Below are 17079 nucleotides of genomic sequence, written 5' to 3'. Positions count from 1 at the left end.
GACGGTGCTGGTTTTTTTCTCCAAGTTTAATACACACTAGAACACACCACAAGAGAGTGCTGCTAGCCCAGAACTACACTCACCCCAAGACCACCCCAGGAACCCCAAAACACTGAGACCAGGAACTGGGTCCACAGCTCCTGGGGAGACCCACCCATTCCTGGAGAGGCCCGGGCACCCCTGAGCCCTTCTGTCACCTCCTGACCTCCCCCTTCTTCCCTTCAGCCTAGACCCAGTTGGCCTTTCCCTACCAGTCCCTTCCTAGATGCAGGCCGCTCCCCACCCTGGGTCCCAGGGCTTTCTCCCTCCTCAATAGACAGAAGGGCAGCAAGGGGCACCATGGTCCAGGGCCTTCAGGTCCAGCTGTCCAAGAGAAGCAGGGCCCCGATGCAGGGTGGAGAAACGTTGCAGAAGGGCTGTCACGGGAGGTCAGGCCCCCACACACTCCACGTAATTGGCAGGGTACAGACCAATGCGGCCACTCTGCAGCTGGCCCTGGCACCAGCCCTGCTCATCCTCCTCACTCATCTTCAGCAGCTCCTCCCCTGGGGAAAGGGGTTTCGTCACTGCCCATTGCCCTGGCCCAGCCGGGATCCTGCAACTGGGTCAAGGACTGAGGAGGGGGAGGGGGTGGTAGGAGAAGGCAGCTAGGAGAAGAGACATGCCTGAGGCGAAGAAAGGTCAAAGTCAGCAAGCACCCCACCCCAGTCCCTGAATGCATCAAGCAGGCCTCAGCTGGTGACTTTGAGAAAGCAGTGAGTGCTCAGAGCAAATGCTCTGATGCCTGGAGTCTGGACCCAGAGCAGTCTTGCAGAATCAGACAACTGGACTTGGGAAGCAGGCATCAGCCTTCCCTTTTCCACACCCCTGCTCAGGTTGTACAGGAGGGGAGAGGGTGGCTGAAGCCTGGGAAGGAACAGGAAAGGGGTCCCTGCGTACCTGCTCGGAAGCTCAGCTCATCAGCTTCCTGGCCAGCGTAGTCATAGAGCGCCCGCACCCGCACCCCGGTGGCAGCCTTCCGGGGGTTCTCCTCGTCTGACCACTCCTCATCCTGCCCACCACTGCAGAGGGAAGACAGATGGCGGCAGGCTCAGGGCACAAGGACCACCATGAGCCAGAGAGCCTACGACCCCGGGCAAAGGGTCCCCCTCTGGAAGAACCCTGGGAGAGGCAGGTGGGAAAGAACTTAAAGATCCTGGTCTGACCTCTGCCGCATGTGCCTGTGAGCTTGGCATGCTTCCCGCCACCCAGGGCTGACGTGAGCACTAGCCATGAGCACGAATGCAGGCACTGGCGCGCGAGGCTAAGCCACCACGAACACTGGCATCACGACAACTACTAAGCAGGGTCTGAGGTTTCTGGCACCAATTTTCGACCCAGTTCAGGTGTGAGGGGAAGGAAGGGAAGGAGACAGAGGACAAGAGGGCAGGACAGGGGCCGAGCTCTTTCCTCTCCACAGCCAGGTTCCTGGCTCTCACCCTGGGGACCCCGGGGACTGGGGTGGGGGTGCAGCGCCATCTCTTGTGGGCACGATGCTGGTCAGAGTAACCTCATCAGGGCTCCGGCCACCCTTCTCCTTCCTGCTAATTGTCCTCTGTGTATCCAAGGACCACTCCTGTGGGGACAGTGCTGAGGGTCAGGCTGGGCTGCAGGCTGTGGTGGCAGCCAGAGCCATTCAGACCTTCACCTACCTCCTCCCAAGCCCTAGCCTCCCTCCTGAGGTCCAGGCTGAGCCCGCCACCCCTCCCAGCCCCGGGCAGCCCGGAACGCTGACCTCGAACTGCGGCCAGTTCATGGCCATGCCCGGCCCGTGGGTGCTGCGCCACCAGTGCAAATCCTCCTCATCGCTGGCTGCCTCGATGCCCTGATGCAGGTCTCGGTGGAGTTCATGGAACCTGCGGCCCAAGGCACCACCTCAACCTGGGGAGCCCCGGGCCACAGTACCCCCCTGAAACTCATTGCGCCTGGCCGAGCCTGGGGGAGACGGAGCAGACCCAGCTGTACCCCCAGACCTCCAGGCCCCCCTTGCAGGCCACACCTCTCGCTGCTGGAGAGGTCGAGGTGCTGGTGCAAGGCGAGCAGCATATCCTTGAAGAAGAGAAGCCGCTGGCGCTCGGCCGCCTGGCAGCTCTCAAAGGCCTGCTCCATGTCCTCCATGTAGCGTGGGGTGTAGCGATGCAGCTCCGCCAGCGTCTGCTCATAGTGGCTCTTCATCTGTGTGGGGCAGGAGGGGCCTGGTGAGGACCAGACCTGCTTCCACTCGGGACAACACTCACATTTATGGAGCGCCGCCGGAGGCGAGACCCCAGGCCGGGCACCAGCAGCCATTAGGCCGCAGATCCAGCTCCAGCCCTCCAAGACCCCAGCAGCCGAACAGCAGATCCAGCTCCGGCCCTCCAAGACCCCAGCGGGGGACACCTGGGCACAGCCACTTTAAGGGTCTGGGGAGTGAGAATGGGGGGTGAGATGAGGTCCACCTCGAGGAGCAGGGAGAAATCAGAATAGGCTTCATGGAGGAGGTGGAAACTGAGCAGAGGGCAGGCAGAGCGGGAGGGCAGGGAGCTCTAGCAGGGCAGGCAACGTGAGAGCTTGTTTTTGGGGGCGGGCACAGCGGAAGAAACGGAGCTGGAAGGTCTCCTCCACCCTGAGACCCTCTCAACGCCTGAAACGGAACCATTTCTTTCCCCCGGAAAGCATCAGCTTTTCTCTGGCTCCTCTTTAAAATGAGGGTCTGGAGAGCAGGTGGCCCGTGAGGATGAGGGCGGCAGAGCGTGGGGCCAGGGGGAGAGAGGTCTCCCGCTACCTTCTCGGTCTCCCGCTACCTTCTCGGCCTCCCTGGCGCAGCGTTCCACCCGCTCCTGCAGTTTGCGCAGCTGCTCCTGCGACACGGCGCTGTCGGCCTTCGCGTGGCTCTCCCGAGTCTGCGCCGTCTTCTCCTCCTTCCGTGCTGCATGGTAGGTCTTCTTGGAAGCCTCAACCTGGCGCGCACGGCGACAAATGTGGACCCTGCGACGCCGAGACCCGGCCGTCCCCAGCCCGGGTGGGATTCAGGAAGGGACCCATCCTTCCCCCGCTCACCTCCTTCAGCCTCTTGAGCCAGGGCTTCTGGGCCTTGCGGAAGCCGTCCTCGGCAGCCCGGCTCTCGCGGAAGCCCCCCAGCACCGGCCGGTGGAAGGCCCCCCGCTGCCAGGCGCGCACCCGCTCGCTGTCCTGGCCCTGCAGCTTCTCGCGCACCTCCAGGTGCAGCGCGCTCAGCCTCTCGGCCGCGGTGAAGAAGGCGTGCCAGGCCTTCTCCAGCGTGCCGTACTGGGGGCCTGCGGGAAGGGAGGGAGGGAGGGGTTGGGACCTGGCCAGGGACACAGCCAGAAACGAGCCAGCCCCCCACACCCCAGGGTGCTGCCGTGGGGGCCAGGCCCGGAGGGTGGGATACGAAGAGGAACAAGGAAGAGGTCAGCGGCTACTTGTGAATATAGGAGATTTCGTGGAATCCTTATCCACCACCATGGAAACTGTTACAGTCAACATTTAACAGGCAAAAAGCAGCCCAGAAAAGTGAAGCTAATACCCAAAGCATTACAGCTACAAGTTAATTGCCCAAAACATTACAGCTGAGATGCAAACCCAACTTTGTGGCATCAACCACTACACTCTATTGCCTCAGAGGGAAGAACAAGCTTGGTTAGGATGGAAAGATCCCCACCCCAGCTCCCGAATAGAAGGTCTAGGTTCAAGTTTCAGTGCTTTCTAGCTGTGTGACCTCAGGCAAATCACTTAACCTCTCTGAACTTCTGGATTCTCCTCTAGAAAATGGGTAATACAAGACCATCTCCACCACCGGGCTGTTAGAAGTATCAAAATAACTCATGACCATACTTCACAAACTCTTAACAGGTAGGTTATTCTTAAAAACTGTAAGAATAACCAGGAAGCTCTCCCCTCTTCAGCGGGAAGGCATACATGAAATCCTCAAATTTTCCATAAAAGGTGCAAAAAAGAAGCTCCCTCGTCTGGTCTCCCCCACCCTCAGCGGCCCTCTGCTCCTGGTGAGGCCCAAGTGCTGGCTCACCCTTTTCCACAGCGCCCCTCCACTTGCGGGCCCAATCAGCCAGCTGCTGAGCATAGGCCTTCTCGATGCGGGCACGCTCCTGGAAGCAGCTGACCAGGTCCCCGCATAGCCGATGCCCGTCCTCCACCCGCTGCACGGTCCGCCTATAGTTGCCAGCCTGGGGCGGATAGGAGAAAGGCAGTGTCGCTGGGGAGAAGCCCCTTCCAGGGCTGGGGCCAACAGCTGGGCTCCTCCCCTGGACAGGTGGCTGGGCCCAGGCTGGCAGAGGGGGTGGGCGTTTCAGTGCCACCTCCAATCCTAGGACCCAGCTGCTCACCTCCCAGAAACTGCCCTCCAGGGCCTCCCCTCCAGTGTCCTCCTCTGGAGCCATGGCGTCCCTGCAGCACGGAATGGTGGCGGATGGGTGCTGTGGAGGGCAGAGGGGTAAGCAGGGAAGCCAGATGTACACTTTTGGGGAGAGGAAAAGATCCTCTCCTATCCCTGGACTTTCGCCTCATGGCTATCCCCACCACCCAAGGAACTGTCAGAGCTAGGACTTCACAAGTGGGGGATCTGGAAGGTCCAGGGAGGTGCTGGGATAGGGGAAAGGGTGGCTGCTTCAAAACTCTTCCTTGGGCCTCAAGTTTGCCCACCCCGTCCCCCACCCAGCCTCATTCCACCTACCTGGGGCCTAGAGATCACTTTCGGGGACCCGGATGTCCAACTCTCAAAGCTGCCACTGTGATTCTGCCTCGAAGCTGACGAAAGCAAGCCAAGGGGTGAGGGCAGGGACTTGGAGTGTCCAGGGCGGTGCCCAGCTCCCCCAATATAGCAACTGGTGTCAGAAGCGCCAGACTCCAGCCAGGAGAATGCCAGGCGGGTCACACGATCCAGCTGGGGATCAGGCGGTGGGTGGGGGTGGATGGTGGGCAGAGGGCCCCACTGCCCCCCCCTTCCCTGCTGCAGATGACAGGGGAGGATACCTGCCCATGCTGGGCCCCTCTGCCTTTCCCTGAACAACAAGACGACCCTTTACCAGACCAGGCCAAATCGGAGGGTGCCCGGCCACACTCCGGTGACCGCCTTTGCCTGCAAAAGCAGACTGGGAGCCAGGAGGCCTGAGTCGGATCTTGGCTAAGAAGCTTGAACAAGTGCTTTTACTGTCATCTCCTAAGGAAGCCTCGGCTCCCCAGTGAGGTGGAAATTCTGCCTCCTGGTCTTCTGTGCCCGGGCTGGTCTCAGACTCAAACCACGCAATAAGCAACAAATGTGAGGGGCCTGACAGTCACAAAGGACATTCATCCTGTTCCACAGCATCCACTGAGGTCCCACAAACCTCCCTGGGGAATGAGTAGCTCAGCCCCGCCCTCAAAAAGCCCAGAATCTGGGGCAGCATGGGGGATTCCAACGGACCATCAGCCAATTGTAAGAGTGTGCTCCAGAACCGTAGAGGAGGGCAAGGCGGATTCCAACTCCAAAGCCACCACCCCAGAGGCCAGAGAACACAGTGGCACGCGGCCACTCCCCTCCTGCCTCTTGGCAGTGGCTCAGCTGTCCCTACCCTAGCACTGACTCAAGCCCCTAGAAGGAAACCGCTTCCTCCTCTGAGCAAGCCCAAGGGACACTGCCAGACCCAGGACGGCAGAGTGTGTGCCCGCTGCCCCAAAGCAGGGCTCTGTCACACTGCTCCCCTCCAAACTGACAAGCCATTATCCATCCTTCCAAACTCAAACTGAGGCATCTTCTCCAGAGTCTCCCAGACCCCATTCCTCCACCGCCATTCACACAGCCCCTTGTGAGCCCTCCATCAGGCTAGATATTATGTATTGCATTGGCTTGTCACTGACAGGAGAGAATCTGTCCCCAGCCACTGACAGAGGGCGTCCAATCTGCATTTCTTCAGGCACTGGAGCTGGAAGCTGAAGAAGAAACATGACGTCCCCCAAGGACCAGGAGACCTGCTGGCTACAGCAACAGTGAGAAAGCTTGGCCTGGGTGGGATCTGGCCCTAAGCTAATAGGAGACAGAGCTCAGGCCTGCCTGAGGACAGAGCAGGAGAGGGACAGAGGGGCTCGCCCACTAGGGTCCTCAGAACTTCCCCTTGCTTCCTCTTGAGTCTGCCCCATTCACCCAGAAAGAACTTGCCAACCAGATGGAGGGAAACAGAGCCACAGCTGTAAATCACAGGGCCTTCGGAGCTGTCTCAGTCAGGCATCCAGGGGCCTGGGCCCCCTCCCTGCTCCAGCCTCCAGGCTCCGGCTCCCGGGAGAGCTGCCCCCGACCCGTTCCCTCTCTCTGGCCCCAGAACAGAGCAAGCTGTGTGTGCAGGGCTGGCACTGCTCCCTCCGGCCTCCCAGAGCAAACACAAGCCAGAGTCCCAGGCACAGCCAGGCCCCACAGCCCTGGCAGGATCTAGCTATGGGGGTGGGCCCTGCGTGCCATGGGGGGGCACCCTGTGCCTCCTGACTTCAGGAGAGACCCAGTCTGGTCTCCAGAATACATCCCGCCACAGGCAAGAGCTTGGAAGGCAGAGAATGAACCTTCCCAGCACAGGTAGCCAGGACCTACTGGACCTGCAGAAGTCTGCAGGGCGCTTGGCAGGGTCTCCTCAGAGTTGCGTGGGCCAAGGTATAAGTCCTGAAAGTCAGGGAAGACCCCACACTCCCTAAGGCAGGTAGGTACCCACCCCCCACCTTCCAGAAGCTGGGGGCATGCCCTGGGAGGGAGCAGGGCCATCCTGCCCTGCCCGTCCTCCTGAGTCATAGACTGCGCCCACGGGCTCCTGCCAGCAGCCCCTCCCCGCCGCCCCGCAGCCCGAGGATGCGGAGGCGCAGCTGGGGGCGGCCCCTTGGTCCAGAGAGGGGTGCCTAGGCTAGAGTGGCTGGAAGCAGCAGCCAGAGCCGCCCCAGAGGGTGGGGGAAGGGGTGGCGCAGGGAAAGGGGAGGAGGCAGGGCCAGGGAGGGGCATAACAAAGGGGCACTTTTGGAAACCCGACCTGCCGCCTGAGGTGCCTGCTCCCTGATGACGCACTCCAAACCCGGAGCCTCCACACCAAACTTCGGAGCCCAGTGGCGGCCCGTCTCTGGCCTCAACCCTTATGGACGGCGCCCTTCGACCGGCCCTCCTGCCGGCCGGGAGCTGCACAACTCGGAGCCGGTGGAGCCCACGCGGAGCGGCCGAGCCAGGCCTAGCCATGGAGGCTCTAGGACTTCTTGGCCAAACTTGTTGAACTTGGTCTCGGCGGGGGTGGGGCCGGCCGGTCACCGCTGAGGGGAGGGGGCGCACCCCGCCCAGGCCAGCCCGGCCATGGACTCCAGAAGGTGACCCGGGGCAGCGGCCCAGGAATTAGGGCTCTTTGCAAAGAGCGAGAGGTCCTCGGGGCGTTTGCGGGCTTTGAAGGAGCCCTCGGAGATGGTGTGGCCCTCCAGCCCCGACGCCCCCCTCTCCTCCACCGGCCTGGGAAATCGCGGGGGGCGCGGCGCGGCGCCGCAGATGAGACACCCCCTCGGCTCGGGAGCAGCTCTTCCCGTCCTCGCGCGGAGTGGGGTAGCCGGGAGCTCCCAGGGCGGGAGTCGGTCCCACTGCAAACTTCAGGAGCCGAAGGAGAGGGCGGGATCGACTCGCGGCTCCCGCCGCCGCCTCCCCGCGGTTCCCGCCCGGGCAGCACTCACCGCGTCCTTCCTGGGCGTCTCGGAGGGTGGGGGTCCGGCCACGCTCCGGCCGGAGTCCTGCCGCTCCCGGGCCGGGGCCACCGCCTCCCGGAGCGCGCCCGGCCCTCCCCCGGGAAGCCCGGCCCCCGGCCCCGCCCTCTCCTCGCCGCCGCGGCCCCAACCCTACCCGCCGGAGGCTGGGGCGCGGGGGCTGCAGGCGTCGCGGCGACCGGGGGCTGCAGGCGTCGCGGCGACCGGCGGCTCCCGGAGCACGGGCCGCGGGGTATCGGCTCCAACGGGAGAAGCGCCCGGCCTCGCTTCCCAGGGTGGCACCGCGCGGGCAAAGCGAGTCGGATTTCGGCTTTGCCCCTCCCGGCCTTTGCAGAGCCTGGGAGACCCGTGGAAGCGGGAAGGGATCGGGCCTGCTCGGGTACCTCTTGGAGGGAGGACTGGGGGCTACACTGCCTTAGTATTTCTTTGTTGAGCACATCTTTCTTATACGTTAGTTCCGTCGAGGCTCACAGTCACCCCCTTTTAAGCATTAGTATTCCCATTGTACAGGTGCGGAAACTGAGACCCAGAGACCTTCAGCAGCTTGCGAAAGATCCGTAGTCGGGCAAGACCTGGATTTCAGAACCGTGCCCTTTCCATGCACAGCCCCGCCTGCCAATCTTAGGACTGCTTCGGACACGCGGTGGGGGTGGGGCAAAAAGGCACGAGCTCCTCCCCCTCTGCGTTCTTAGTCCCAGATTTTGTACCACGATTCATTCTTAAATCCCTTCGCCCCTCCACCCCCCCCCCTTTGTCAGTCACCAGCTTTGGTAGATTTTTCCAGATCGCCACGCTGCCACCCCACCCTTAATAAGTCCCTTCTCCCTCACCGTCTTTGCCCCCACCCTGGGATTTTTCGCAGCCTGCCTGTCTGTTATTTATATCCACTGGAGCGGTCCAAGAATGTTCCGAGGCTGACCTAATCGCCACCTGCTTGGCCTCTCCGTCCCTCCCGATCCCTCCTGGGCCGGGAGAGCCAGCGACCGAACCCTCCGCCTGGCAGGAGAGAGCGGCCCCGGGTTAGCGGGGTGGGTCTAACGCCCCGGGTGCTCAGAGGGTCCTGGTGGCGCAAAGTCGCTGGGGATGGGAGAGCCCCAGGGGCTCCGAGGAGTGCTCCCTCAGGGGGACGGCGTGGCGCTCGGGGAAGCCAAAGGCCAAGCGGTTCTCTCTCCAGCACGTACTCTTCGTCCCCACTCCCCGCCCCACCACCACTCCCTGAGGAGTGTGAGTGCGTGTGCGCGGATTTTTAAAATCGCAGCTTTAAAAATAGCAAAACTATGTTCCTGAATCCGACAGGAACTGCTGATGCGTTCTTTATGCAGCTAAATCCGCTCAGAAAATGGAAAAGGGCCCGGAAGAGAATGAATGAGGGTAATTTCAGGTGGTGGTATTAGCTGCTGACAGAGCTGCTCCCCCGTCCTGGTGGGAGGGTCAGACTCTGGGCAGCCAGGTCGCAGGGCAGGGCGTTTGGCAAATCCTACCTGAGTAGTGGATCCTGGCCTTGGTGCTCACTGGGTGTGTACCCAGCAGGATGTGGCTTCTGAAACCAGTTGCAACACCCAGTCTCTGTTGGGGCATGAAAAAGTCACTTTTTTCCATATTTCTGTTTCTACCTCTATGAAACATGACGGGTGACCCAGCTGACCTCCCAAATGGACCATGTGCCCCCAGCTAATCACTGATTATAAAAGCTGTGAGAGGAGCTGGGCTAATCTATAATGACAGCCCCACTATTCTGTATTATTTTAAATCAGTTAACATCCCACCTAATGCCTGGGGGCCTGTAGGCACCTAGACAGAAAGTGTGAAAACACAAGAATGAAATTAATTGCAGGAACCACCTATTAAAACCCCATTAAAAGTAAAGCCCACAAGCCAGACTGGCATCTGGGAAAGCCAGGCCAGAGAGAGGTTCAGAAAACAGGGCTGTTCCTCAGATCACAAGGAGAAGGGGATATGGAGTGGAAAGCATCTGGCTTCTCTTAGATTCCAATCTGGAGGCAGAAAGCAGAAATATTGCAGCTGATTTTAATTGCCCCTAAGGTAACGTAGGGAGAAAAAATAAACTAAAACCCAGAGCATACGGAGCTGCTTTAAAGGTGAAAGGAGACAGAGCTGCCTTTGGAAAACCAACCCCCTGCTATCCCCAGGGCTCAGATTTCTATGCTCTGCGGCCAGAGAGCCCCTGCATACTCATACGGCTCTATCGGAGCAATACTGAACTAGAACAGAGTTCAAGATGAGATGCCCAAGGTCAGAGGCTGGACAGACAGAAACCAAGGGAGGCAGCCTGGCTCAGGGCGCCAGGTGGCAGATGGGTCCAAAACCTAAGCTCACAACACTCACAGACTTGCTCACCTTGAGTTTCTGGAATGTCCTAACCATTGCACCTTTATTTGTTTATTTATTCAGTCAGTCATTCAGTCGAGAAATCATTTGAATTTTTGTTCTAGGCTGGGCCCTCTACTAGGTATTAAGAATACAAGACAACTAAGGCACAGTCTTAAATGTAGGCTAATGATACAGTGTGGGTTGGAAGTACTTTGGGAAAATAGAGACAAAGAGACCACTTTTCACTGGGTGATGACACTTGAAGGGGCTTGATGAACAGGAATTAGTCATGTGAGGAGGCATTGTAGACGGAACACGGGATGTGCCAAGCCCCAGAGGTGTTAGCATATGACTTGGTGATCCAGCAATTTCGCTTTTTGGAATCTACTCTAGACAAACATGAGTAGAAGTGCAGAAAAAGGTACAAGGATGTTTGCATGTAGTATTGTTTGCAGTAAGGGAAAACTGGAAGCAAATTTCCATCGGGACGGGGCGCCTGGGTGGCTCAGTGGGTTAAAGCCTCTGCTTTCAGCTCAGGTCATGATCTCAGGGTCCTGGGATCGAGCCCCGCATCGGGCTCTCTGCTCAGCAGGGAGCCTGCTTCTCCCTCTCTCTCTGCCTGCCTCTCTGCCTACTTGTGATCTCTGTCTCTCTGTCAAATAAAGAAAGAAAATCTTTAAAAAAAAAAAATTTCCATCAAGAGACTGCTGGCTGGCAGGTCACCGGGGTGCACAGGTCAGACAGTGCAGAGAGGCCTTGTCCCAGGGACTCCCTCCAGGGACATGGTGGTGAGGCCCAAGCCTTGACCCTCAGAGCGGCCCACCGGCCACCCCAGCCGCTTAAAAAAAAAATCTGTAATACACCAGAGATTTGGAAATAAGGATAAACACCAAAGTGCAGGAGGGTGAAAAAAATAGTTGAATAACCTAGAGTTCATTCATGAGATGGCTAAACACTACAGCACCTGAGGCACAAGGTAGATGGAGATTTTTTTTTTCTTTTTTTAAAGATTTATTTGAGAGAGAGAGAGAGCAGAGGGAGGGGCAGAGGCTGAGCACAGAGCCTGACTCAGGGCTCGATCTCACGACCCTGAGATCATAACCCGAACCGAAACAAGAATAGGATACTTAACCACCTGAGCCACCCAGATGTCCTGAGATGTATTCTTATACGAAGAGCTCCAAGACCCTGTAGAACAAAAGGAACAAAATGCAGAACACACAAAAACATATTTGGAGAATATATACCAAACTGATTTTGGTGGCTATCTCTAGGGAGAGGTCTAGAATTGGTAAAAGAAATTTTTGGAGCATTAGGAAATGAGCAGTGAGCATGTACTTATATGTAAATTGTATAATGAAGAGTTTGGGGGAAATTATTGTCTAACACAGTGCTGTCCAAATGGAATTTTCCGCAAGGACCGAAATGTTGTATAGCAACCTGCCCCGTACAGCAACCACTAGCCACTTGTAGTTAGGAACTGGATTTTTAAGTTCATTTAATTTTAATTAGTTAAAATGTAACCGCCACACGTGGCTAGTGGCAACTGTATTGGACAGTTCCCATCTAGAATATCTAGAATATTGAGTTCAAGATGGGGCGGAGGCAGATGGAAAATGAAGCTGGAGAATGAGTAGAGACTGAACAGTGACTTGCAAGGTGGGCTGAGTCGCTCAGACTTTATCCTATAGGCGGTGGGAAGTGTGCGTGAGAGGGGCTAGAGGAGATTTATCCGAAGAAGTCTGGCAGGCAGCCCCCAGAAGGGCAGAGGAGAACAGGCAGAAGGCTGCAGGCAGGCTTTATCTTTCTGGAAGGCAGCTGTGTTACTCTTTGTGGCCTCTGGACCTTGCCCCAGCATTCCTGATGGGCAGCTGAGTAAAAGATTCTGGTTCAAGCTATGTTCTTTTTTTAAAGATTTATTTATTTGACAGACGGAGATCACAAATAGGCAGAGAGGCAGGCAGAGAGCGAGGAAGGGAAGCAGGCTCCCCACCGAGCAGAGAGCCTGATGCGGGGCTTGATCCCAGGATCCTGAGATCATGACCTGAGCTGAAGGCAGAGGCTTTAACCCACTGAACCACCCAGGTGCCCCCAACAGCTATGTTCTTAAGATCTCAGGCAACCCCAGGTAGAAAAAAACAGTCGTAGTTATCGACAGGAGGCAACTTCAGTGGGGGAAAATGTTCTGGGCAGGAAGAACAGCAGATGGAAGGCATTACAGTAAAAATGCATAGCAGGCTTCCGTGGGGCCTGTGCAGAAACCTTCTCCAGGTCAGGAATTTGCCCAGGGCAGATTCTTTGGAAGGTGCCTCGAGCTGCCAGGGCCCAGCCCAGGTGTCAGCTCAGTAAGCTGAGGGTTCTGCCCTCAGGTCCTGCCCTCCCAGGAAGCCTGCCCAGTTTGTTCAGTCCCTCCTCTGAAGTCCCCTGGGGGCCTCCTGATTGGCCAGAGAGGAATTCTTGTGGACGGTCCGTTTATTTAGCTGACTTTCAAGGAATATCCACGATGCCAGACACTAGCCTGGGTGCTTGGTCCACAATGTAAACAAAGCAGACATGTTCCTTGGCTTTGTGGGGTTCCACTAAAACTAAATAAAGGCCTGCATAGGTATTTACAAATCGTGATTAAGTTTCTAAAGGCAAAAAACTTTTAAGATACAGCGCTCTGAAAGAATAGGGGGAGCATAATTTCAACGAGGGGAGGATCAGAGAAAATCTCTTTCAGGAAGTCTCAGCTTCTCTACCCCAAAACAGTCCAACAGACCCCAAAGACAAATGGAAGTTAGCTGGGTAAAGAGGGAACCTGGGAGAGAGTATGCTACACGAAAGGACTAAACGTGTACAAAGGCCCAGAAATGGGAATTTGACCTCCTGGGAAAGAAGGCAGAGTGGGTAGGGTGTGGTGAAGGAGAGTAAGAGGTCGAGGGTAAGGTAAGAGAGGAGGACGGCATCCGAACACTGCAGGCTTTGTTCTATTCTGAGTGCAGAATTTAAGCAGAGGAGTGATGGAGTGTCTTTCTAGATGTTGCATGAGGACAGATCAGAACAGGGCACCAAAAAAAACAGTAGAATGGATGGCCCAGGAGCAAAGAATGGTTTTCACATTTTACTTATTTAAAAAAAAATAATTTGTTTATTTGATAGAGAGTGAAATCAAGAGAGATCACAGAGGGAGAGGGAGAGGGCAAGCAGACTCCCCACTAAGCAGAGAGCTCGATGCCGGACTCGATTCCAGGACCCCAGGATCATGACCTGAGCCAAAGGCAGATGCTTAACCAACTGAGCCACCCAGATGTCCCAGTTTTCACATTTTTAAATGGTTGAAAAGAATCAAAAGAAAGGGGCACCTAGGTGGCTCAGTGGGTTAAAGTCTCTGCCTTCGGCTCAGGTCATGATCCCAGGGTTCTGGGATTGAGTCCTGCATCGGGCTCTCTGCTCAGCAGGGAGCCTGCTCCCTCCTCTCTCTCTCTGCCTGCCTCTCTGCCTACTTGTGATCTCTGTCTGTCAAATAAGTAAAATCTTAAAAAAAAAAAAATCAAAAGAGAAAGATTTGGTGATATGTGAAGGTTTTAAGGACAAGTTTCAGTGTCCATAAAGTTTTATTGGAACAGAGTCACACTCCCCCGTTCACATATAGTCCATGGCTGCTTCTGCACTGCAGTGGCAGAGTGGAGTGGTTGCAATGGGGATCACAGGGGCAGAAAAGCCTAAAATGTTTACTGTCAACCCCTTTACACAAAAACCACGCGGCCAGTGTATTAGAGGGAGACAAACAGAGGGAGACCATTTAGGGGGCCACTTCGGTCATCCAGGTACCAGGGACAGGGGCTTATTCTAGGATGGTGGTCTGCAGCTGCTCAATACAGGAACTGAAGAAGTATCTGGGGGAAGGATCGATGGGGAGTCGAACGTGCTGATCGGTTAAGTGTGGCTGGTAAGGGAGAGATACATTTCAAAATGAATCCCAGCCTGTGATCTTGGATTGGGTTCCAGACCAGAGAAGGACATGACTGGGGCACTTGGCAAAATTTGAATAAAGTTTATTGATTGGATAATAGCATCATTAGTACTAATTTTCTCTCTCTCTTTTTTTTAATATTTTATTTATTCGACAGAGAGAAATCACAACTAGGCAGAGAGGCAGGCAGAGAGAGAGGAGGAAGCAGGCTCCCCGCGGAGCAGAGAGCCTGATGTGGGGCTCGATGTGGGGCTCGATCCCAGGACCCTGGGATCATGACCTGAGCGGAAGGCAGAGGCTTTAACCCACTGAGCCACCCAGGCGCCCCACTCTCTCTTTTTTTTTAGGTAAGCTCTATGCCCAACATGGGGCTTGAACTCATGACCCCTGAGATCAAGAGCCCCAGGCTTCACAGACGGAGCCAGCCAGAAAATCCACAGTTCTCTCCTCTTGATCATTGCATTGTACTTACATCTGATGTTACACTCAGGAAATTAGGGACGAGTCTATGGAAATTCTTTATAACCTTTTATCGACTCTTTCTAAGTCTGAAATTCTGTCCAAGTGAGAAGTTTAAACATAAAACAAAAATGACTCGAGGGTGTTTACTTGGAGTTTCGGCACAGAAGTGCCATTTGTGGAGGCAGGGAAATGCGAAAAAGACAGAAGAGCGGAAAATTAGGACTTCTCTTTTGGATACAGTAGTGTGAGATGCTGTGCGACTCAGCCTCCGAGTGGGAGTTCTGTGCCTGAGGTGGGGCCAGCCAAAGCGGTCCCCTCCAGGGGGCCACGGGGGCGCACATGCATGGAGTATCTGGGCGCAGCTGGCATTGTGTTTGGCCCTCTGGGTGGGATCCTGCAACAACCCTACACGGTCTGCCTCCTTCTTCCCCATTTCCAAAGGAGGGAACAGGCTCAGAGAGATGTTAAGATTCGCTCAAAGACACAGCAAGGAGGTGGGAATGTGAGAGCTGCCTGAGCCCGGCCTCAGGGAGGCATTCTCCCCTTGCTGATGCTGAACATCCCCCGCAGAGATTGGGGCTGTATTAGTTTCCCGGGGCTAACAAAGTGCCCCCAGACTAGGGGTCGCAGAACAACAGAAATGTCTCCTCTTAGGGTTCTGGAGGCCAGAAATCAAAGTATCGGCAGGGCCGTGCCGTCCCTCCCCAGGCTCTGGGAGGTTATCAGTCCTCGCCCTTCTCCTAGCTTCTGGAAGCTGCCAGCAATCTGGAAGTCTGGCAATCTGGGCGCATAGCTGTGTCACTCCCATCTCTGCCTCTGTCTTCATATTGTCATCTCTCTGTGTCTGTCTCTCCGTCTGTGTCTCAGTCCCCCTCTGCCTCACTGTTTTTATTTTATTTTTTTTACTCTTTTCATTTATTTTTTTGGAAGTCTAGTTGACACACAATGTTACATTAGTTCCAGGTGTACAACAGCGATTCCACAACTCAACACCTTATGCTCTGGTTTGTGGTGGTGATTGTTGTCCATAATGGAAGCGTGGTTGACACAGAAGGTTCTATGATCTCGGCCTTGCTTGTACAAAGATGCTTACCACTGGGTTTAAGACCTACTCGGATCATTCAGGATGCTCTCCTCATCTGAAGACCCTTGACTACATCTACAAAGATCCTTTTTTTTTTTTCTAGATAACATTCACAGGTTCTGGGAATTTGGATACGGGTTTCTCTTTTCAGGGACCACGACTCAACCCAGCACACCAGCCTGGAGGAGGCCACAGCTGTTAACCTGGGAAATCTAGTAAAATACAGCCTGAACTTAAAAAAAGTCGGCTGCCTTTCAGAGATGTCGTCCCCCAGTTTCGCTAACGTGACTCTTCACAGAATAGCCCAGCAGCCTCCATGCCACCCACACGAATATGGCTTGGCAGGCAGCCTCGAACTGGGACAAAACTCTCAGACTCTGGGGCCTTATGACACAGGGAAAGCCGAGCACAGCGGGGAATGTGCCATGTGTCTGTGGGGATGTTCGCTGAACATCTGAAGCTCTGGGGAGGATGTGAGTGGATTTGTTACAAGAGAACCTCCACCCAGCCATCGGCTTCACTGCAAAGAACCACAGCCACCCAAGCAACCCACAACCTTCCTCTACAGACAGAAACTTAGGGACACCTAAACTTAGGGCATCTGCCTTCAGCTCAGGTCATGATCCCAGCCTCCTGGGACTGAGTCCCACATTGGGCTCCTTGCTCAGCAGGGAGCCTGCTTCCCCCTCTGCTTGCCTTTCCCTGTGTTTGTGTTCTTGGTCTCTCTCTGACAAACAAATAACATATTAAAAAGAAAGAAAGAAAGAAGAAAGAAAGAAAGAAAGAAAGAAAGAAAGAAAGAAAGAAAGAAAGAAAGAAAGAAAGAAAGAAGAAACTCAGCGGTGGTTCCTTGAGCCAGCGTTTTGTCCCGTGCTCTAGGAGTGACAATGTCAGGGACACTGATGTCCCTGTGGGGACAGGAGCCAAGGTGGGTTAGTGGAGGCTGGAGTGGGAGGATGGGAATAGAAGGGGAATATAAATGCAGCCGCCCCAGTCCCACGAGCATGGGATTCATCCAGCCATAGGCAACTGACTTGGCTCTGCCACAGACAGAAGCATTTATATTTCTGCCACTGCGGAGTTTTGGGGAGTCTTTGGAAGACAGTGGGAATTCACTGCCAGAATTCAAACCCCTGCTTTCCAATTCTCTGCTCCCTGCTCTTCCCACGATGGCCACCTGCCTGGTGCGAGCTCTTGAGGATGCCAAAGAGCTTCTTCACCACCTCATTTAGATCTTATCGTTCAATAACATATCGCCAGGAGAATTTACAGCAGCTTCTATTTCTAGAGCACTTTACAGTCCGTGCAGCACTTCCACACAGACTCTCAGCCCTCTGGCAGGCGCCCTGCAAAGCTGGCCGCCTAGGGAAGTTTCCTGGCATCCCACACCTCTGTTTGCATGACAGGATATTGATTTAGAGTGTGGATGGTGTCTCATGCCCCACAGCGAAGACAGAAGGTGGGGAGGGTTTTTGGTTGTTTTTTTTGTTTGTTTTGGGTT

General features: G+C 55.6%; 1 protein-coding gene across 2 annotated transcripts; it reads right to left on the bottom strand.

Moving 5' to 3' along the window:
* Positions 1-8: 8 nt before the first annotated feature.
* On the bottom strand, positions 9-7858 carry PACSIN3 (protein kinase C and casein kinase substrate in neurons 3). 2 transcript variants are annotated; one of them, XM_046014710.1, is made up of 11 exons: positions 7717-7858; positions 4730-4803; positions 4383-4472; positions 4067-4223; positions 3079-3314; positions 2823-2978; positions 2039-2214; positions 1775-1895; positions 1479-1615; positions 940-1061; positions 9-545 (listed from the first exon to the last, which is right to left on the bottom strand). In XM_046014710.1, the coding sequence occupies exons 3-11, from the start codon at positions 4434-4436 to the stop codon at positions 430-432; spliced, it is 1275 nt and encodes a 424-aa protein (XP_045870666.1). In that variant the 5' UTR covers positions 4437-4472; positions 4730-4803; positions 7717-7858; the 3' UTR covers positions 9-429. The 2 variants fall into 2 exon arrangements, with proteins under 2 accessions (XP_045870666.1, XP_045870667.1); XM_046014711.1 differs by lacking the exon at positions 7717-7858 and adding an exon at positions 7041-7706.
* Between the last annotated feature and the right edge of the window lie 9221 nt (positions 7859-17079).

This window comes from Meles meles, chromosome 8, assembly GCF_922984935.1.
Source record: "Meles meles chromosome 8, mMelMel3.1 paternal haplotype, whole genome shotgun sequence".
Taxonomy (NCBI): domain Eukaryota; kingdom Metazoa; phylum Chordata; class Mammalia; order Carnivora; family Mustelidae; genus Meles; species Meles meles.
The sequence above is the reverse complement of the archived record's forward strand: the minus strand, read 5'-3'. Positions and strand labels throughout refer to the sequence as shown.